At 33.3% G+C, this 21,673-nt stretch overlaps 2 protein-coding genes across 2 annotated transcripts; both read right to left on the bottom strand.

Moving 5' to 3' along the window:
• Positions 1-3,091: 3,091 nt before the first annotated feature.
• On the bottom strand, positions 3,092-5,454 carry LOC108335042 (probable indole-3-acetic acid-amido synthetase GH3.1). The gene is made up of 3 exons (XM_017570961.2): positions 5,047-5,454; positions 4,803-4,904; positions 3,092-4,654 (listed from the first exon to the last, which is right to left on the bottom strand). The coding sequence occupies exons 1-3, from the start codon at positions 5,355-5,357 to the stop codon at positions 3,277-3,279; spliced, it is 1,791 nt and encodes a 596-aa protein (XP_017426450.1). The 5' UTR covers positions 5,358-5,454; the 3' UTR covers positions 3,092-3,276.
• Positions 5,455-20,457: 15,003 nt separating this feature from the next.
• On the bottom strand, positions 20,458-21,629 carry LOC108335419 (protein NONRESPONDING TO OXYLIPINS 2, mitochondrial). Its single transcript, XM_017571434.2, has 3 exons — positions 21,180-21,629; positions 20,969-21,087; positions 20,458-20,744 (listed from the first exon to the last, which is right to left on the bottom strand). Exons 1-3 carry the CDS (start codon positions 21,332-21,334, stop codon positions 20,737-20,739), a joined length of 282 nt encoding a protein of 93 aa, XP_017426923.1. The 5' UTR covers positions 21,335-21,629; the 3' UTR covers positions 20,458-20,736.
• Positions 21,630-21,673: the final 44 nt, after the last annotated feature.

A 21,673-nucleotide genomic window follows, 5' to 3' on the forward strand; every position in this document is an offset into this window, starting at 1 on the left:
AATTTTTTTATATATAAAAAAATTGAAGTCATTTTAGAATGGAAAGATTGATTAACTTTACAAAGTAAATTAAAATTTTCATTGGTCAGAAAATCAACAAAGTAAATTTTGTCTAATTCATTACTTAGTACTCATGTTCATATAATTTTTTTTTATCGGCCATGTTCACAGTGAACTTCAGTTCTACAAATAATAAATTTCCTTAAAATAAAATTTTAAATGATTTTAATATTATCTTAAGAAGTAATTCAATCTTACAAATTGATTTGTAAAAAAAGTTTATCACTATGAGATCTCAATACTTTATAATGTTCCATTTATTTGCATGTATGTGGCAGTGATGAAGTTCGAAATGTCATGAATTGTCATTTTGTATTTGCTGAACTATAATGTCGTAAATGTATTTATTGGTTATCAGCACCTTGCTAATAAACCAAAACTAAACACATAATTTATGCTGCTATAATGATTTTGTTTACTTTAAAAAAAAATTGAGAGCTTTTCTGGTTGTACATTCAAACCTATGATTAAAAATAAGCAGAGAATAGTGATGAGCTTCACCAGACAGGAAGACAACCAAAGGTTTTACTTTAACAGCGTCCTACCACTTTAAAACCTTATTCCGACCACCACCAACTACATCGAGGGTTGCCTATGTTTATATTCAATTAACTTAAAAAAGCAACCATTTTGTCACATTTTTTTGCCTCACTTTCGCACAACCTATATATGTTTTCCCCAATTAAGGGTGAGACAACATAGCTTAAAAAAGGGTTAGATTACTTTTTTTCATATTTAGTATATTATCTTTTTATAAAAAATATTGCTTAGTTAAAACTAACAGAATAGCATCTAACCATAGTATAAAATGCAAATTCTGTTCTAGATATATGTTAATGATTGTGTGTGAGTGTGAAACGTATTGGCAAAAGTCAAGTGTCGTCTTTCAAGAATATTTAGTGCGATGATTAAATATTTTGATTTAATTAATGATATTAAATTTGAGTTATAGATATATAATTATGTTTGAATATTCAGATAAAAACAAATGGAAACATAACTAAAGTTATATATGTGCTCCCTCAACCTCATCCTAAAGCCACCAAGCAAAGGAAGTCTTAATTTTACCTTCAACTATAGTTTTCAAAGTCTTAATTTTGCCTTCAACTAGTTTTCAAAGTCTTAATTTGCCTTCACACTTGTCATATCAACGAGACATGCATCTCAAAGGTCTTTCCTAATATAATATTATTTCTCTTCAACTATAGTGTTCAAAGTTCAAATCATATCACATATCAAAGTAACATGGACTTTGTTTTATTTTTTCCTTCTCAACAACCCTCTATGCTGAAAGTAATCCGTAGGCAAAATGATGGGGTTGTTAATTCCGATTAGTTCGATCCATTCTTTCTCAAATTAAGACAAAATTGCTTTAGTGATATTAAAAACGGTTTAAAAATATTTTTTAATTTCTAAAATTTAATTTTGGAATTTTGGGTGACTAAAATTCTAATTTTTTTTATTTAATTTGAGAAATCGAAATTATATCTACCCTAAATTTTAAAGCAATAGTCAATATGCGTAACATGTTAGTCTTCAAATATGCAGTAACAATATATGTAATATAAAATTTATCCATGGTTTTGTCAATTAAAAAAAGAATACATAGGCTAAGGAACTTACTAAATTATCCCGAACCATTAAAAATTTGGATTCTTTTTATTTAAATTTTCATAATTCAACCCAAATGATTTATCAAACTAAGCGAACCAACCAACCCACATAAGAACCCATTTGACCATTTCACATCCATACCAAAACACAACGTAGAAACCAATCCCAACACGCAGACAATGTTGGAATATTCGATTAATACTAATACACGTTCATGTGGGTGAAAGGAAACAAGTACAAAAACATCAACTCTTGGAATAACATTATTTAATATCGTGATAAGTATAAAAAAATGCTGAAGTGTGATCTCATGCATCACATTTTCCACTATTTTGGTTGAAGCTTATTCCTCTGACTTGAATCGATGAGTCTTGTACGTACCCCTCTCCATAGTCAGAATTATTTCTTCAAATAACTTAATCTCCACTCAAGATTTTAATATTTAAATATAGTTATTCTTTTATTCCCTCCTCTTTTAGTTGCTTTAATGGGCATTCATTCAAGTACAACATTGAATCATATAACTGCCACTTTCGAAGCAATATTCACAGTAACACAAGTTGTGTAAGTCAAATACGTTAAGGACGGTCAAATATGTTAACTAACCATCGAAATGCAAAAACCAACTTTATCAGGAATTTTATATTCTTTTTTTGTTCATTTTTAAAGCACGCATATTCCGTTTCCGGTTGGAGAAATTCAAATTCTGTAGAAGGCAGAGATGGAGTGCGTTCCACCTTCCTTTGTTTACCCTTCTTCAATCAGATGAGATGGGGTAAAGATAGTCAAAGATGTTAGTTAGAAAGGATACCAAATTTAATCTAAAAGTAATTAAATATAATTGAAAATTATGGAATGTCGATTGTGACAGACAGTAAGTAATAAGGTCCTCACGCAGCCACGCACTCAACAACAGCTCGCATAAGTGCGGTATAAAGGGTCTTCTGATGCTTCCAAGAACATAATGCCTCAATAAAACATTTTTATTTATTAAAAGGTTAAAGCCGAATCAGGGTTCGCACTCGACACATTTCACAATCTACCTGCGAATTATAAACCAACCTAGTGTCGCGGACAGAATATGTAGCACGTGCACAAAAGTACATCCGCATAGTGCCTATTGAAAGAGATAACTTCAAGCTATTATACTTGGATCACTCATCACATCACAAGCTCAATTCTTACCAAATCAACCTACCCTAAACAAAAATCAACTGTTTCCATCACTCACCTTTCCACGTCTTTTCAAATCGTCAAAATACAGGGTGAAACTGAAACACATGGTTTCCACACTGGGATTAGTTTCTTTACACTATTAATTACACGGCTCACCCATTTGAAATTTATCTTATATTTCACAGACAAGAAAAGTTAAAAAGCGCATCACTGTTTAACAAAGCCACGGCCAAAAAGAAAATCAGAGAAAACAACCACTTTGGAAATATCAAATCAACAAATACAGACAGTTTTGGGTTTGACAAGTGATGACAACAACAACCATGAACAACCCTTTTCTGTCATCCATCTTGTTCTTTCTTTTTTTTTCTTCTCCTTATTAAAGATCCTATGCATGACTACTACATGCTACGTTATACAATTGCATCAACTACGACGTTCTGGGGTCCAGTGCGGTGCAGCAGGACTAAAATGAGAAGAAAGCACCCTGGAATCGAGTAGTTCCATTATGGGAGCGAAGTTCACGCATCTGGGCACTTTGTACTGGTTAATCGATGCTCCACGGGAGATGGCGTAGTCCATCAACTCCTCAAAGGTGCCATTTTTCACCACTCGTATCTCCAACGGTCCAATGGAGTTATCCGCCACCCTCCCTTGTCGGTAGACTGAATTCAGCGACTCTTCCATCGCCAAGCAGCACTTGTTCAGCACTTCGCTCGTGGGAGAGTGAGATGAGTCCTTCATGAACAGTTCCCAATAAATCACGTAATGCCCCGGAATGGATTTGGTGTCAGCGAAGCTCGTGTACTCCACCACGCTGGTGTTGAACTCCTTCAACAGCTCCGACGCATTCTCGATGGCCTTCTGCAGCTCCGCCTCGTCTGTTTTGTCGGAATCAATGCTCAGCAAAACGTTCTTACGCCTCACGAAGCGGAATTGCGGGTCCGAATTATGGAACCCGGTTACTTGAAGGATGTCACCCACTCTGTAACGGCAAAGACCTGAATAGGTGGTGATAATGAGTTCATAGAACTTACCAAGTTCCACATCTGCTAGATCCACCAAGCGAGGAGGCGAGTCCCTGGAGAGAGTCACAGGAGAGTCATCATCATGGGGTAAGAACTCAAAGTAACCCATGTTTGGCAGTATGGTGTAGGAGACATCAGAGGGTTCGGACATGGGTTTAAGGTTAAGGCCGAAAAAGCACTCGGAGGAAGCGTACATGGTACACGGTTTGGGTAGGCCTCCACTGTAGTAATCAAGAGTTGGAATGTATTGAGCCATGGCTCCTGTGACTATGACGTCAAGGTACTTTGTGTTGGGCCAAATCCTCACGATTATACGTTCCCAGTTTTCTCCGGAGCATTCGTTTTTTATGAAAGTGGCGAGTTCGGGATCGGGTTTCAAGATCTTGGACATGCATCCCCTGATGGAAGGGTCTGTGACCTTGGGGTTTAGGGTTCCGGTGTGGATATCATGGACCAATTGGTCCCAATTGAGCTGCAGGAATCTTATGGCCCGGAGAAGGCCAGAGGCGAAAACAGCTCCGACACGGAGAACCTCATGGCGCATGATAAGGCCACACAGCATCTGAGTGTACATGCTTTGGAAGGAATCAGAGCAAAGGATGGCGGCGTTGGGGCTGGTGAGGATGTTGTAAGGGTCAAATGGTCTTTTCCTGAATTGCTCGCTCTTGTAGTAGCTGGTCAGCACCGGACGAGCCAGTAACCCGCCGGGTGTCTTGCTCTCTGCCTTGATGAACAGAAAGTGAAGGGCCTTCCCTTTGTCCAAATCGGACACGTATCTTCAACAAACAAACAAACCAAGTTAATTAGTCAATAAATTAAAGGTAGTAGTAACAGTAATTACTATAACTGCAATGCAATGAATATGTCATTAAGCAATCAATGAAGAAAATACGTTATCATTAACGTTATTAACAGTTAACTTACTGGTTCATCACTGGCATCTGCAAGCTGTACAGGAACTGACGACGGTCCATGTCTTCATCGATGGTTGGCATCAACTTTCTCTCGCCAGCAGACGTTCCAGAACTGTAAAAATATTTTCATTGCACAACATGTCACTATGTATTCATCAAAAGCACGATCCACATGACACAAACCATGAATATTCTCAAATGACAGATATAAAAGGATCCTTGAATTATGAAAGAGAGAGATAACAAGCGTGTACCTTGTGAGGAACTCAGAGATGGGGTGAGCGCACAAGATGGGAGAGCGGTCACCGTTGGCAATGCGTTCTATGTCAGGCCGCAGATCCTCGTATGAGACAACAGGAACCTTGGACTTGAACGAGTCACGGTCGGTGGCACCGTTGAGTCGGAAGCGTTTGAGGTACTCCGTATCGGCGTTTTGGAAGAGAATCTGGCGAAGGACTTCCTCCTGGATAGGATCAGTGTTTTTGGTTAAGTGCTCGATGAGCTGAAGAGCATCTTGACCGTTCTGGTCACGAGGTAAGGAGAGGAAATCAGATTGAACGGCCATGGTGAGTTTTGAGGACTAACAAAGAGGGATAGAAAGAGAAAGAGAGTGAGGGAGAGAAGGTTTTAGGTAAGGTGATGAGGGTGAGAGACGGTGCAGGGAAAGGAGAAGGGAAGGGTATTTATAGTGGTTTGAGTGACGTCATGATCAGGTAAGGGTTAGCCACGTAGGCAAAGCGGGTCAAATAGTTGTATGGGAGGGGCTGATGCCGGAGCAGGGGGACAAAAGACGAAACCAAAGTTTTGTTGTACACCTGGCTGGTGGACATGTGGGCCAGGGAACACGTAGGAATGAGGGGTTCATGGCCGACATGTATCGCCACGTCATCAGAAAAAGTTGGGCAAGCTTACGCGTCAGCCAAACCACGCGGCCATTTCTTTGCAGGGTTTGTTGGCCTCCGAAAGCGATGGGTGCTGCCGGCTTCAACCCTCCTCTAGCCCATTTCTTTCACTAAGAGACAGCCAAAACTCATTTACCTCACAAACTCAACACCTCTTCAACTGCATAATTATCACACTAATTTACAATTTACAGCATGGGAATCTGGATGCTGATCAAAGATTAAATCTCAATGTTTTCATTAAGACAACTATATGTGAATTCTAATCACAGATTCTACTACTGCTCATACTTTGAATAGGGCCAAATATAGTTTTGGAGTCGATTAGGTTCATTTACAGTGTAGCAATGAGTATGGTCGCACTAAAAGGTTTAGGATTCTTTGGATAACGACGTATACAATATTAGATTGCCTTCGTTTTATATCCATCGTCATTGTAACATATAAGTCATATATAATACTATGGTATTTAATTAATGATTCCTCAAAGATGGCGAAGAGAACGTCATCACGTGTCATGGTATTGAAAAAGAGAAATAATCCAAACTATTCACCTAACCTCTGTTTTAACTCATCATATTAAAATATAAATCTTGTCCCATAATTGAGTTATAAATAATTACATTTTTATAATTTCTATAAATTTTGTTTACTGATGTGATATTTAGCATAGCTTTCGGGTTAGAAAATGAAGTAAAATAATAATAGTAATGATAATATAGTATAGGATTAGAAATTAAATATCTAATAATAAAATTAGAAACTTTGTGTATCACTATTCATTTAAAAAAACTCTTGAAAATAAAAATAATACACGGTATATCCAAGACAAAAAAAAGATTATAATTTTTAAATATATAGTTTTGTTTTGTTTTTTTTATATATGTATTAGCGGATAATTGATTGGTGATGGTGTCGATATTAGGACAATGAGAATGACACGCAAGAAGTACATAGAAATACTATACTGCTGATATAATTAGCGGATACTTAGTCATTAAAATATCATTATAAAATTTTTATTTACTGATTGCACTAGCGTGGGATCCATAATTTTATTATGCAATTTAATGAGTCGTGTAAGTAAGGTAAAATCTGCAAAAAATGAGGCACAAATTGACTTTAAATTATTTACTTCTCATCAATGTTCCATTTTAAAATTGTGATTCCAATTTTAAAAATATTTTCAAATGCCTTAACTTTGATCTTGCAATTGAATACAAATTTCCAATCCCAATTCATTGCTAACAAACAATTGGTAACCGAAAGATGACCTGATAATCAATTAATGGTTAAGCGTTACACATAATCTCTAAAAATAAATAAGGAACAGTTTTTATAATTATTTTTATAATTTTACATTTATTATTTTTGTTTTGTCTAGTAATAAATGTGACATCCGGGCACTGACGAGGGCGGGGAGTGACGCCGGTGCAAGAGGCATGGTGAGGGGGCACAGACAAGGAGCGGCTCCTGACAGCTTCGGGTGGAAGGGGTACATGGACGAATCGAACATACACCGGAATGAGAGGGATCTGGAGACTATATAAGTATGAGACTATACAGTTGAAGGATATCTTAAAGGAATTAATTTGACTACTCATATCACCAAATGCATTTGCTTTTCGGTAGTCTGACTCATAAGAACTCCATGGTTAAGTGTGCTTAGCCAGAGTAATTCTGGGATGGATGACCTTCTGAGAAGTTTTCCCAAAAAGACAAAGCACACTGAAAAGCCTGATGGTCCTATAAAGTGTGCGAGTGATGGTCCCTGTGATGTTTTCGACAATAATAAATGATATATATTAATGTAGTGTGTCACTTAGTTGAGTTTTCAGTTTTTCCTTATTTTCTAAAAAACAGTTTTCGTTATATTGAAATATGAGTTGGGTCAAACACAAAATTTTAGAACATCTTTTAAAACTAATCTGCTTAATTATATAAAGAAAGGAAATGTTGTCATTTCTATTGTACATATGAATAACTTTCATTTTCCAATGTTTCTGATTTCTTATCTTTCCTCTCAAAATTTCTCTCTTACACCAAACTTTGCTTTTTGGGTTCTCTTCTCTTTTCTTCTCTCCGAAAACACTTTACTTTTTTCTGATAAGCTTTTTCTGACAAGAAAAAATATTTTTGAACCAGATAATTCTTACAACGTTTTAACATATCACACAATTGATTCCTTATTTATTTATTATTATCCTAAAATATATTTTAAATTTAATAAAAAATAATACATATGCTATATTAAAATGTTGTGAAAATAAAATCTATATTAAGTACTTATCTTATAACTGTTAGATTCTGTGAGTCTGTAACACTCTGGCAAACGTATGAATTAAAGTTTTGTGGAACTCACTTATATAATGTAATTAATAATCACTGAGCGAATTGACAATGATATTCAGTGCAATTATTAGTAATCCTCAGATGTTTTTGTCAGTGTAATTGAAGCTTTCAATTTGACAAAAGTTGTTGAATCAATATCTGAAAAATAAACACTTGAATCCATAGTATAGTTCATATATGAGTAATATTTTTTACGAATAAACTTAAAATACTATTTTGTTTAGTAGTAAAAATATAATAATTAACGTATGAAAAGTAACATAAAATCAAAAAGTAAAAAATAAATAAAAGTAATTGTAATTTATAGTGAATTTTTGGGATATATGCCCTAAAAGCGGGGGAGGGGAGATAAATATGTCACTTTGGACTTTTGGTTTTACTTTATATGAAGATTATAGTTTTTATGAGTTATAACTTTGTATTATACGAAACTGGCTAACCTTTAATTACGCAGAAAAAGGTGGAACATTTGCTTTTGCAGAAGAAGATAGAATCGCTTACATATTGCTGAACCTGATGTGGAAATGACTCTATGGATTCTGGGAATGGACCACATGACTAGCGGTAAATGCAGCATAGCAGAATTCTGATTTTTGTCACATATTATGTGTAGATGCTGTCTTTCTGGGCTAAAAGCATACATTATCTTAGGAAGAAAATCTTAATGTCAGAGCTACCTAATCACTCCAAGGACCACATATTCAGCATTTTAAGATTATATTTTCGGTCTAGGATCCAATGCAGAAGATTTAATAAGAGAAAGAATCAACATTAATAACATAATTTCAACAATAAAAAGATATTTTTTATACAATAATTTAAACTCATTCTTACTAACAGGTAACAGTGTGAGTAGTTAATAAACCCCATGTACACGCAATAGTATTTTATATTTAATATATATATTTTATTATGCATGTAATGTAAACAGGTAAAAGTTTATAGTCAGAAACTATTCTTTATTCATAAATAAATACAAAATTGAATATTAATTTTGTGTAGTTCTTGAATAAGAGACTTTTTCACATAATAACTAAAAGGCCATAATACAAATAATGTTTAAAATATAACTATATCATTATTTAAAAAAACAATTATTTTTGACTGTTTTTTGAATGTTTGTAAGAAATTCTTACCACAGAATCACTTTAAGAAATTTGCATAATTTGAAGGAAATGTTTTCTTTTTTGGGGGTTTTACCTTTTATGCAGAGATCACTCTTTTCAAACTATGTTATGTTCAAGATGATAAGGATTACCAGTACGTTTATTCCAAACATGGCTTATTTCTCATGCCTTTAAGAGTGAACGATGCCCTACATTTTCTGATAAAATAATATCTCCTAGTGCGTGTCACAATGATTAGGCATTAAGAGGAAGAAAAGTTCTACGACATTGACCACACAAATACTTTGCATTCGTACATGTTTGAATTTTTGCACACAGAATAAGAAATAACAGTTAAATTACATCTCCTAACCCTAACTTATCTCTCACCAAAAGTCACCACAACTTCAAGTCTGTGGGAAACTTCGCGGAAAGAGTTTCAAGAATAACAACGAATGCACTGCTGCATTTTCAAACGTTGATTTCCAAAAGTTTCTTAAAACATCACTTAGCATAACGTAATCATTCTCAGCGTCATAGACAACAGATTACGTGCAATGGTCCGCAGTCACAATGGAGAAATTTTGAGTTGCAAGGTGCAGCAACTCATGTCACAAAAAAAATTAAAAATCAGCCACCAAAAAAACTCAACTGATATATAATAAATAATTAACTAATTAATTAATTAATCCCAGCAAGTATCCACCCGGGGAAACATCATGTCCAACAATGACATAACAGTAATCTGGCTTAACTTCCTCTTGTGCAACAAAAGAAACATGGTTCAATATATAAAAAAAAGGGTCAAACCCAAATGGCTCTATAATATTGTAAACTGCATTTTTTCTAGCAACATTGCGTGGTACTATAGAGTGTGGTGCCGTCAAGAAACCTAGTTTGAATATGGTTCGTAAAATACATTACTTGGACCTGTTCTTCCACACGACCATTTCCGTATCCTCGTTGTGTCTACGATGATGAGTTGTTAGGTTCCTCGACGCTTCATTCACACACTTTCAACTGTTGCAGACTCGCAGTCCAGTCTCGAGACTTTGGAAGCGAATCTGATGTGGCTAATGTCGTGACAGTATTGCTCATGCAATTAAAAAAGCCGAAAAAAATGCAAATAGAGCGTTCAGCTTGCAAGTGCGTGGAAGAAATGCGCATGAGTGGTATTAAATATGCGATATGGGTATTAAATGAATCATGTAATTGACTTTAAGACGATAAATGTTGTAATATCATATTAAAAAATAAATTTGAAATATAATTTAATATTAGAAAATTATTAACAGTGTAATATAATAATATTGATATATTGGTAGAGTAGAGATTGTGGGTTTGAGGCAAGGTGAAGGAAGTAAGTATGTTAAAAGTGACAGTGGGTGTGGTCCTGCGTTAAAGTGGTGAAAGTGGAAACCAGGAACACGTTTTTATGTCGGTCATGACAACTAATGTATGTTTTGCCAAAGATGTGAATCTCTACGAGGCTTACATGTAGGTTAAAAGAGTAGGGTTTGAAATGGTGAAGCAAGGACTTGGCAGAAATAGAGTCAAGAGGACAGATTTCACGCGTGATGATGGCGGACCTATTTTTCTTTTTAGGTAAGAATTGACAGAAAAGATACTGAGTTGCTTATGCGTGCCAACTTTTCTATGTTAACCTTATAGGAATTGGCTTTTCACTACTTTCTTCTACTCATTCAAAGAACGTTGTTCAGATTTCTAGTTAAGTCTAGTGTTTATGTATTCATATTCTTATCTTGAAAGTTTTCCTTGATACATGTGTCCATAGAACTAATCAGTATAATAGAATATTTCAAAAATTAAAATATTACGCTATTTAATTTTCAAGATAAATAAACAAGCTTGTATTGAGGACAATGTTTTTCAAGATAGAGAGCAGACTGTGTGGTTTTTATACTTTACAGAATGATAAATAGATTATTATGAATTCTGATAATATATAAATAGAAGGTAAATTAGGGTCTTTGCAGTGAGAAAAAAAACGTGGGGAGTACGTTGTTTAACCAAAATGGTGACATTCATAGAATTTCATTAATCACTTGTCTCGGTATTTATAAGTTTAAAAATAGACTTTTAATCAGAATCAAATCACATTTCAAAAGTTAATAAATGTGTTTTATATGTAAATGTGTTCAATTTTTAATGTAAACATCTAATTTGTGTTTGACCGAATGATGACTCACTCTTTGAAGTAACAAAAAGCAAGGATAATAATGTTAAAAAACTCATCGATTATTCATCTCGAAACATTAACTTTTTAATCAAGAGGACTGATCGATCATACGTATTATATAAAGAAATAGAAAAGTGATAAACATGTGGTAGTAATTTGTGTGTCGAAATATACTTATAATATTTCTCTTATATTTGTTATACGGTAAATGTAAAATAATTAATACTAAATATGTATTCCGTATTGCAGCAAACAAGAAAAAATATATAGCAGATAAAAAGAAGTGAACGTCAATGTCATTAGTTTTATTTTAAGTGAATAAGAAGTAATTAAGGTGAGTTTCAATGAGAGAATTGAAAGTATTATTGGGCGTGGTTTAATGAAATATCCATAAGAAATTCCGTGAAGAATCAAATCCATGTGGTTAGGCAAAACAACAGGTAAAACTACTAAAAAAATGGAGCACGAGAATTGTAGAGTTGTGAAAGTATAATGCATGAAACATGAGTGTTGAATTTTCTCACCTTGACACTTCGCAAAATCATTTATGCTTTTTTTAATTGGAGCCACAGTTACTTCATTCTTTCCTGAGTGCTATACACACTCCCAATCACTTTCACTATTTTTAAATCTTAAGCCATGTTTGGATATTCCTTCTTATCAAATGCCTTTGCTTCTCTTTATTTTACTCTTTATTCTCATCGCAAAACATTTTAAAGTAAAACTTGTCATTTTATTCAAATTTCAGGGTTGGAAGTTCGATATTATTAGATAAAGCTGAAAAAAACGACTTTTTAGGTAAGTAACTTGAGGTTTTGGATTGAAAATAATATTTTGATTTATTGTATAAACTTATTCAAATATTCTTATGTCTCTCGTTCGAATAAATCACAAACTAACTTGTGTTTGATTTTGGTACAACTTAGACATGCTTGAGAGAGAGGTGCTTCAACGTAAAGAAGCTTACACTTCAAACAATTTTTACAAAAACAAAAAAAAAATCATTTTTTTTCGAAGTTTTGAACTAAAAATAATATCTTGATATTTTATATGAATTTGTTTACGACCGATTGATTCATAATATCCTAATATTTTCCCTAAAAATCTCACATCAAATTAATTTAAATTCACGTTTGAACTACGTTTAATAAATTAAAATTAATGCCTCCCACCACTCTTAAACTATTAGTATAGATGCGTCACATGCAGCACAACACAACACACACTTAAATTAAATGAAATGGGCTTGTTGTACCCGTGACGTTTGCTAGGTTTTACTTGCACAATAGGCTAAGTATATATCTTAAAAACTATTGTTGAGATAAATGAATAGGGTATAAATATGTTATCTTGTCTTAAGGTTTACTTTGAGCAGAGACACAATTAGTAATTTAAATATGAATTAAATTTTTTATATTAAATTAAAATTGAAGGAAAAAAATAAATAACATAAACAAAATTATAAACATTAAATCATAAGGATTTTTTTTTATAGAATGTAATGTCATATCTCTTACATATATAAGCCACCATGCTACATGATAGTAAATCTAAACGAAAGGAATATAAAACATAATATAAAGAAACAAAGAACGTACTATTAATGTAATTGTCTCTTTCGTTTATATATATTTTTATAATGCAATAGATCTAAAGGGGTTTTCAAAATCTTAGGTGATTTGGATACAAGAGCTTATCCGGAATCAGAATTTAATAGTAATTAGAAAAATCAATGATTAGAAGCCGCTAAAACTTAAAATATTTAGCATACATGTTATCCCAGTATTGTGGACTTGTACAATAAAACAAAACATTATTAATGTTATTTTGATTCGAAACCATTTTAGTATATCTCATCATGTGTTTAAACATTAACAATAAACTAAGACAACAATAAGGTATTGTTCCGTAAAGTTCCTTCTAGGGGTCCAACAGCCAGAATTGTTTTTATCAAAAACCACTTATTCTTCAACTATTGATGAATCTCATAAATTAAAACAACTTACTATCATATATAATCAATCTAGTTATACTAAAATATTAGTTTTATGTGTTTTTTTCTTAGAGTTTTATGTGATTTAGTTCTAATACGAGGTGTTTAAATCTGATATCAATTTTCTAGACTTGTATAATATATATTGTTTTAAATTGATCAATGCTGATTTTTGTTAAATTGAACTACTCTTTATATTAGGTTGGATTCTAACATCTTTACTTCTTAGAGTATAAGATTCGAGAGGTGTATATTCTCTAGCTTGAGATTAAATTTAAATTAATTTGATTTTAATTGTGAGATACACTTTTAACAAACGCAAAACTGTAGTTTCTTACTTGACTGCGAAATATGAGGTTGATTCTTTGTCCCAAAACTCTCATTAAGGTTCAACACACGTATAAAATAACCTATAATAAAGAAAGAACACAACAAAATCACTGTCTCGTGCTCCAAATAAATGTCACCATAATCGTGGAGATCTTTTATTTTCTGAAACACATATGATATAAAGATTCCGAAGGTAAATTTTATATGTTTTATTATGCTTTTTAGTATTTCAGGATATTTTTATTATTATTTATTCATCTAGCCAATTTGACAAATATATATATATATATATATATATATATATATATATATATATATATATATATATATATATATATATATATATATATATGTTCTTCCTTGATCCATTAAAACTATTTTAGCTGTCTTCTCATGGTTTTTAGTGTTCTTTATTTGAGATTATTCTTGTCTGATTAAACTCATATTTCCCTTTTTTGTGTATGTTTTCTCGTTCCTTTAATAATTCTTTGTCATTCATTAATACTATTAATTCTATTTAATGCTCATGTGATGTGTTCATTGACTGTTACTCCAAGTTTTTGTTACGTTCATCAACACTGTTTATTTTATATAATGGTCGTGTGTTATATTAATTGAGACGAAAAATAAATTATTGGAGGGATAGAAAATCAAACACAAAATGGAGACAAGGGATTTTAATCTCCTTTCCACTGATATTCGCCCAAAAAAAAAACCGTTTTAGTATACTTAATTCTATAGATAAATTGCGTATTTTAAAAAGAATATTCAATATCTAGAGTTTGAACTTTTATTATTAGAAAATTAAAATGTAGATAAAAATGTGTTAGTAAACTGAAAATAATTCCATTCAAATACCAATTCATCAATTTTTTTTAAAATATCTGAATCAAACTCAATAACTTATTCTTTTAATATTTGGAGTTAACGCTTACTTCATATTTAAAAAGATGATTTATCAATTTAGCAATACTCATGAATTTTGACTAATATCAATATGTGATTTGGGAAAAGTACCCAAAACAAGCAGAAGAATTTTTGAACACGATACTCAAATTACTATATAGGTTGCAAATTTTTCCTACAATATTCTCGTTTTTTTGTGGATAAAAAAAGGCACAGGCTTGACTTTCTTGAACGCATATCTCCTTTATATAAGTAAACATATAACTTAACATCCTAAAAACGAACAAAGCTCGTATTAAAAATATTTGTAACATTTTCGTTACGTTTTATAGCATGGAAACATAGCTTTTGAAGTAAAATTAGCTTTAGAGTAAACAAGAAAGAAATATATTTATTACTAACGTTTAATGGGTAAAAAGTACATTTTTCTAAAAAAAAAATACAAAATCAGTTTTGTGAATAGATTAATTGCTTTAAAGAATAGGTAAATAAATGTGTATTTACCATTGAAAAGTGGGAAAACTACTTCTTGACGGTACACTAAAGAGGCACTTCAAAATCAATAAAAAAAATGTTAGAGTGATGAGAACTTTAATTGATTGATGCCCACAAGTAAAAAAGTTATACAATAATCAATTGTGTTTGATTTCCATTTTGGAAAGTTCGTGAATTGGGGGAAAACATTATCGTTGAAAACTTTTCGAATCAAACCATATTTTAAGATTCGAAAAGAACAGAGATTCTATATTATTCCACGATTGGTTCAAACTTCCAACTTCAAATCAAAGATTCAAACCCGTCGGCGAACCTAACAAGTCATGAGGACTAATAATAATCAAACATGTACAAGCAACAATGACCAGTTCTGAATCGGATAAAACTTACTATTCTATTCCTCAATTACATTTGTACTTTATTTTTATATTTTGCATCTTGCATTACATATTATTAAGATAACTTTAAATGCATTAACAGCGAAAGCAAATATATATAAATATAAGTTTATTCCTTCTGAAACAATGATGAAGAATCTACTGATTGAGTAGAGTATGCATTTGTTTTTTAAACTTCGAAATAAGAAAATAAACATATTATTATTAGTAAGGTTGTTAGTTTACATGAAGAATTGTAAGAATCGTTATTTTTTAAGATAATCTGAAATGATTTGTAACAATATATAGTGTTAATAAGTTTAAAAAGAAAATGATATTTTGGTAATTTTAAAAAATATTTTAATTTTTAAAATTATAAAATCTTAGATCTAAGAAGTAAACATCTGAAACTCTATATACTCATTTGTTTCTTCTCATATTCTTCACCTCTCTTTACCTCGACTCTATTCCCATCTTCTTCCCTCTCTATTTTCCCTCAACAGCTCCTCTCTATATTCCATCATAATTAATTAGATTTCACTTTTTAAATATATATACATACATACACAACAAAATTGCAATTTAATAGACGGTAAAAATTAAATTACCTCGTTCAAATTAACAACGACTTATGCAACTTAAAGTGAGGATAAAATATATATAAAATGAAAAAAAAAGTTCTAGCATTTCAAATTTTCTAAAATTTTAAAAATTATCATCGAGTTGAAACATGAAGTAATTCAATTTTTAAAGAAATAAAAATGCTGTGACAAAATGTTGTTTTGATGATAAAAAACATAAACAATCTTCCAGTATTTCCTAAAAATACATTCCTTTAGAATTGAAAACTTCCAAACAAATTGAAGACCTTAAATTAGAATTTAAAAAATTAGTTTTGTAATTATATTTCTCGATCGCTACCTTTACATTGGTTTATCAGTATAGGCACTAGAATATTAGGACTGGTGAAATGTGTAACCAGCATTTTGGATTTTAATTTGTTAACTTGAGCTTTTGTGGCATTCGTTAAATGATTCAATTATTATAATGTATGTACCAAAATTCTATAAATCTGTTTGGATAAGTAAACAAAGAGAACCAGTACAACATATTTCTTTGTTTAAAAATCCTTACATAGATTTTTGTTCCTTGTTGCTGCGGTGCATGCAGCGAAAAGCTGTGCAAATTTTTGTCTCTCGTTGCTGTGCATGCAGTGAACAGCTGTGCAGTTCAATTTTTTTTTACATCTCTAACATGCATGCTAGTGTGTAAAAAAAAAGAAAGAGTACCGCGAGTCCAACACTAGTAATTTATATGGCACGCTTAGATGAAGCTAAATCAAACATAGTACACATTACAGAACCCAGTTTGTTTCAATATTATTCAAATTAACGCCACTCATGAGTCTTGATGACCTCAATGGACTTTAATAAAAGACAAGACCAGATTGACAAAATGTCACCAAACAAAGGGAGCACCAGTAACCAAAAACCAAAATTGTCGTAACTTCGTATCTAAACATCAATAATTCAATTTTCTGTACTACACTTATCCAATACTGATAATCGGTCATCCAAAACCAATACTTCAATTTTCTGTACTATACTTATCCAATACTGGTAATCTGTCATCCAAAACCAATTCTTCAATACTTATCCAATACTGCGGTTATCCGACCAAAGCCAATACTTCAATTAGCTGTACTATACTTATCCAATATCCAAAACCAATACTCTCTTATTTCACCAATAATTATCTATGAAGTATATAGAACTATGAAAAAATTGTAAAAATCCCTCTTTATGTAACATTACAAAAATATAGTCTAAAACTATATAATAGAATAATCACATTAAATAATAATACAGATCAGTCTTACGCTAAAAGAGAACGTACGGTTATGACCGAACGACCTTACAGACAGAGTTACAAATTTAAACTGTACAAGATAAGCAATCTTGACCGAACGGTTTACAAAAGCCTATATCGAACGGTCAAACAAAAGCAAAGGGAAAAAGTGATCGAACGACCACCTTACTATCAAACTAAACTATTGACCGAATGGTTCTACTGTTCGGTCTTAACTTCTACCTCTACTAAATTATCTTCCTCCAACGCTTCTTCCAGCAGCTCGTCTCTTTCTGCTCACATCCACATGGATGATCATTGCAACAGAAGGACGACCGGACATACAAAACAGACAAGACAGGAAACACAGGGTAAGCTTATATAATTTAATTCATGTATAAACATATATTTCACACAATCAACCAAACAAGATAAATTCATCATTCGTTCATACAAAGCCTAATACTAGACTGACTGTCCGGACTGTATGAAATATGTGTAGCTACGACGTTCGTGCACCCGGGTGATGTAGTAACTGGGATACCCTCAACAGCTGTCACTCGAGGTTAGTCCTATCTGTCCAAATTAACCATAAGGACTAGGACTTCCTGTCGTTCCCACACATGACCTACCCTCCTCTACGTGAGGACGAGTACTCACGGAACATCAGGATGAATCGCCAGCTTAGCATGCCCACATTCATACTTTACCAAATTTCCAATATTCATACATGAGCTATTCCTCCCCGGAACGCTCGTTCATAATCCAATTCATTTCGTACACATCATAATTCATCATCTTTCATTAATAAGACCTCAATGAGATCAATTCGAATAAACGTCTCTGGAGATACCAAATGTCGAACGTTAACTTCGACTCTGAACAAGACCGAACGCTTGGAGTGAGACCAAAAGTCTCCAGTTCCAAGCGGATCAAAATCGAGAGAGAGAATCATTGGTTTAAGAAAGGGAGTGATTAACATAATATTTCTCGAGGACGATTAGAACCAAACGTTTATATGTATTAAGTGAGCCAATTGGATGAACTGACTCACGAGTTAGACCGAACACCAACAAGCCTAGGCCGAGTACTAAAACTCTAGGCCGGAACCAAATTTAGACAGACACTGAGGGATATTAAATAAGGTTACATAACTGGATCTGGTGAAGAGACCGAACGTCAATATATATATACTTATCTTGTGAATGAGTTGAACATCAAGAAAATCAGAATGTCAGTCAAAGACTGAACACCATGATGAACAAACCCTATTGGACTTGGATGAATGCTCTTATTATGAAGTTAGCTTACGGAAACTAGAACAAGTACCTGATGTAAGACCAGACACTTGATTAGTACGATCACTTGGTATAAGACCAAGCATTACTAAACTTATAGAGAAAAGGGTTGATTGAATGTAATAGATACCATTTTAAGTAGTGTTTAAGAACAAACAATAATATACAAATACGGTTAGATATACTTAAGTTTATAACCGAATACCAAGAAACAATTATGTTTGGCCGAACGCTCATGCACAGTATTTCGAAACGAAGACGCTCATCCTCAACTAGGATTCTTCCCAAATGAAAGAATCCAATTTCAACCAAGTTTACTAGAAAAATCGAACGGTCAAGAACCGTTCAGTGACGAACGTACACTTTCATAGGAGAAATTTCATATTAGAATTATTTATCTTCCACTCATTTCTCAACATATGTCTACATAAGTTCATACATCCATATCATAGAAATTTCATATATTTCATACATAAGAACATAGCACAATCATATTTTATTTCCAATCATCAAATCAACGAACGTTCATGCAACACAGCAACATACAAATTAAATTAGATAAGCTTCCCTTACCTCTAGCGTGACCGAACGTTCACTGAGGCAGAATTAAGGTTCGCCCTACTACAAGTCCTTCTACCCTCAACGCTCAACAATTCTCCAAAAACTAAACCAAATAGAAGACCAAAAATGGCTCAGAACGAGATGAACTCATGCGACCAGAACTTGGTTTGCATGTGCCAGAGAACGAACGACTAAAGGAGAAGAACTTACCAGTTCAGAACCCAAAACCGATCGGTTCAAACTGAAGCTCTTGACGCCGGAAATGCTTCTACGGTGCCTGAACGGAGATCGAAGAAGAGAAAGGGTGAGGTTTCGTAGAGAGAAGGGAGAGTTTTTAGAGAGAAAGAGGAGAAACTGAGATTTTTCAGAACTAGGAAGAAGGATACATGCAGAGAGTGTGACGTGAATTTTTGAAAATCAAGTTTTGCTTCCCACGTCAAAACGAGCGTCCGCTCATCTGCCGACACCTGTCTTTCACTATTTGATTTCCGAATCCTTTTCGCTTGACACCTAACGTTCGTTCAGAGAGTTTTTAGATGCGTTTTAAATGAGGTCTGACACTTTACATAGAAGTAAAATCCTATATAGCTGATACTATGGAACAGTCAAGCATTTATATAACTATAATATAAAACATAGAAGCATTGTCCTATGGTAAATCAAAAATGAAAATTACCCTTTTGATAACAATTATTTATAATTTTTAAAAGAAATGTCAAAAATTTGTGATCCGCATTTGAACATGCAGAATTGTAGTAATATACTTATTCTTTTATGAATTTCTGTACATATCTATAGATGTATCTTAAGAGTCATATAGCTCCAGTTAATGCGTATCATATGTACATCTATAGATAGTATTCAAGTAATAGCTAACTATGTACTCATTCAGAAAAAGCAAAGAAACCACCTAAACTAGGTGCTGAGAAATTGTCTCAAACTAAGAGATCATTTAGATAAACCTAACCCAAAAATGACTCTTGTTAGATAATTGAGCACAAATTGAGATTAGTTAGGCCTATCACCCAATGAAGATAATAACTAGGTGTTGCACAAAATGGGGCAAGGTTGTAGTACTTAAGTATGCATTGTATTAAACCCTGCCTGGAGAAGCCATGTAGTTAGCAAAGGTGAAACCTCCACTGGTCATGCATGGAATCGAAAATAATACGGAAGAGAATTGCTGCGAATTCTTAGTCGCGTTCCTGATAATAATATTAAGCAGAAACACAGATATCACCAACAGTATACAACTTTCTAATTTTATGTAAGCCTAAAGTAAAATCGTTGCAACTACTTTATCAAGTAATGAGAAGCCAATATACCAATTAACATCTACACAAAACTTATGTTCAGTATAACTTCATTCCAAAACAATGTCGATGCCGATCAGTTTAACCTGAAAAGTTTCAATTAGAAGGATACGCTGTATACTTTATTTATCTTTCGTACAAATGATAATATTTCTCAATCGAACAACCCAAAACTCCAACAAGCTTCCTCCCTCACAGCATTAGCCACCATTTCACGTTCAGTCAAACGTATAATCACAACTGATACATTTTCCAAAGTCTGTTCAAGTGCCTGTTGGAAACAAAGACATTTAAATAAATACAATATTGATTTTTTGTTCTCGTAGGCATTTAAAAATAGATTTTATTCCTAATAATTTCAGATGTATATTTTTAGTAAACTTTTTTTCGGAAATCAACAAGTAACCGCAGTGTAGAATATACAGGGAAATTAAAAGCACAGAGAGAAGCATGAAACATTAATATAAGAAATACGACTTCGGAGGGAAATAGTACCCTGGGACAATTCGCAGCAAGCGCGCGATTCGACGGAGATGTGAGAAGTCAGACGAGCGGCGGCATCAGTGCTGTGCAGAGGCATCAGCGATTGGGTGCACCCGAGAATTCCAATTGTTCTGCAGAGAAAAAGCTATTGTTTAGAAGAAAAAAAATCGAATAATTACAAAAAAAAGGGGGTCATAAGGAAAATAACCACAAGTTACCTTACCTGGGGAGTGTAAAGAGAGGGCGGCGAGGGTGAAGAAGGTGGGAGCGAAGTGAAGGGGAAGACGAACGTTGGAGGCGAGTCACGGAGCAACGACTTGGTGTGGTTCTTGCGACGGAGAGTAACGACCTCGACAGAGAGCCACCGCGCCACGCCATTTCTTTGATTTTGCTCTGTGAGGAAATGGGACCTGAGATTAGGGGTTTAGGCAGGGCGTAAGGAACAAACTAACCCTAGTGTGGTTGTTGCCAGAGCACCAAGCCCAAATTGGACTGGACTGTGGCCCAGAAAGATGGTTATTATTTTATGTACCTCTTCAGATTTCTTCCAGCACCCTATCACTTCTGAAAATTATTTTTCTAAATACAATAAACAATTTCGGATTTTTTTTTTTGAAAAGTAATCTTCCTCTTCTACTGCGGTTTTGTTTTTGGGGAAAGATTCATCATGAAGCGGATGAGAAATTTGATGCGATAGGAAGTAATAGCCAACAAGAT

Source organism: Vigna angularis, chromosome 10 (genome assembly GCF_016808095.1).
Source record: "Vigna angularis cultivar LongXiaoDou No.4 chromosome 10, ASM1680809v1, whole genome shotgun sequence".
Taxonomy (NCBI): domain Eukaryota; kingdom Viridiplantae; phylum Streptophyta; class Magnoliopsida; order Fabales; family Fabaceae; genus Vigna; species Vigna angularis.

Excerpts from the sequence above, each read along its gene's own strand:
- LOC108335042 (XM_017570961.2), bottom strand. The coding sequence starts at position 5,357 with ATGGCCGTTCAATCTGATTTCCTCTCCTTACCTCGTGACCAGAACGGT. Across the intron at positions 4,905-5,046 it reads ATCTCTGAGTTCCTCACAAG|TTCTGGAACGTCTGCTGGCG; the intron begins GTACACGCTTGT and ends ATATTTTTACAG. Across the intron at positions 4,655-4,802 it reads CAGATGCCAGTGATGAACCA|ATACGTGTCCGATTTGGACA; the intron begins GTAAGTTAACTG and ends TGTTTGTTGAAG.
- LOC108335419 (XM_017571434.2), bottom strand. The coding sequence starts at position 21,334 with ATGGCGTGGCGCGGTGGCTCTCTGTCGAGGTCGTTACTCTCCGTCGCA. Across the intron at positions 21,088-21,179 it reads CCTCTCTTTACACTCCCCAG|AACAATTGGAATTCTCGGGT; the intron begins GTAAGGTAACTT and ends TTTTCTCTGCAG.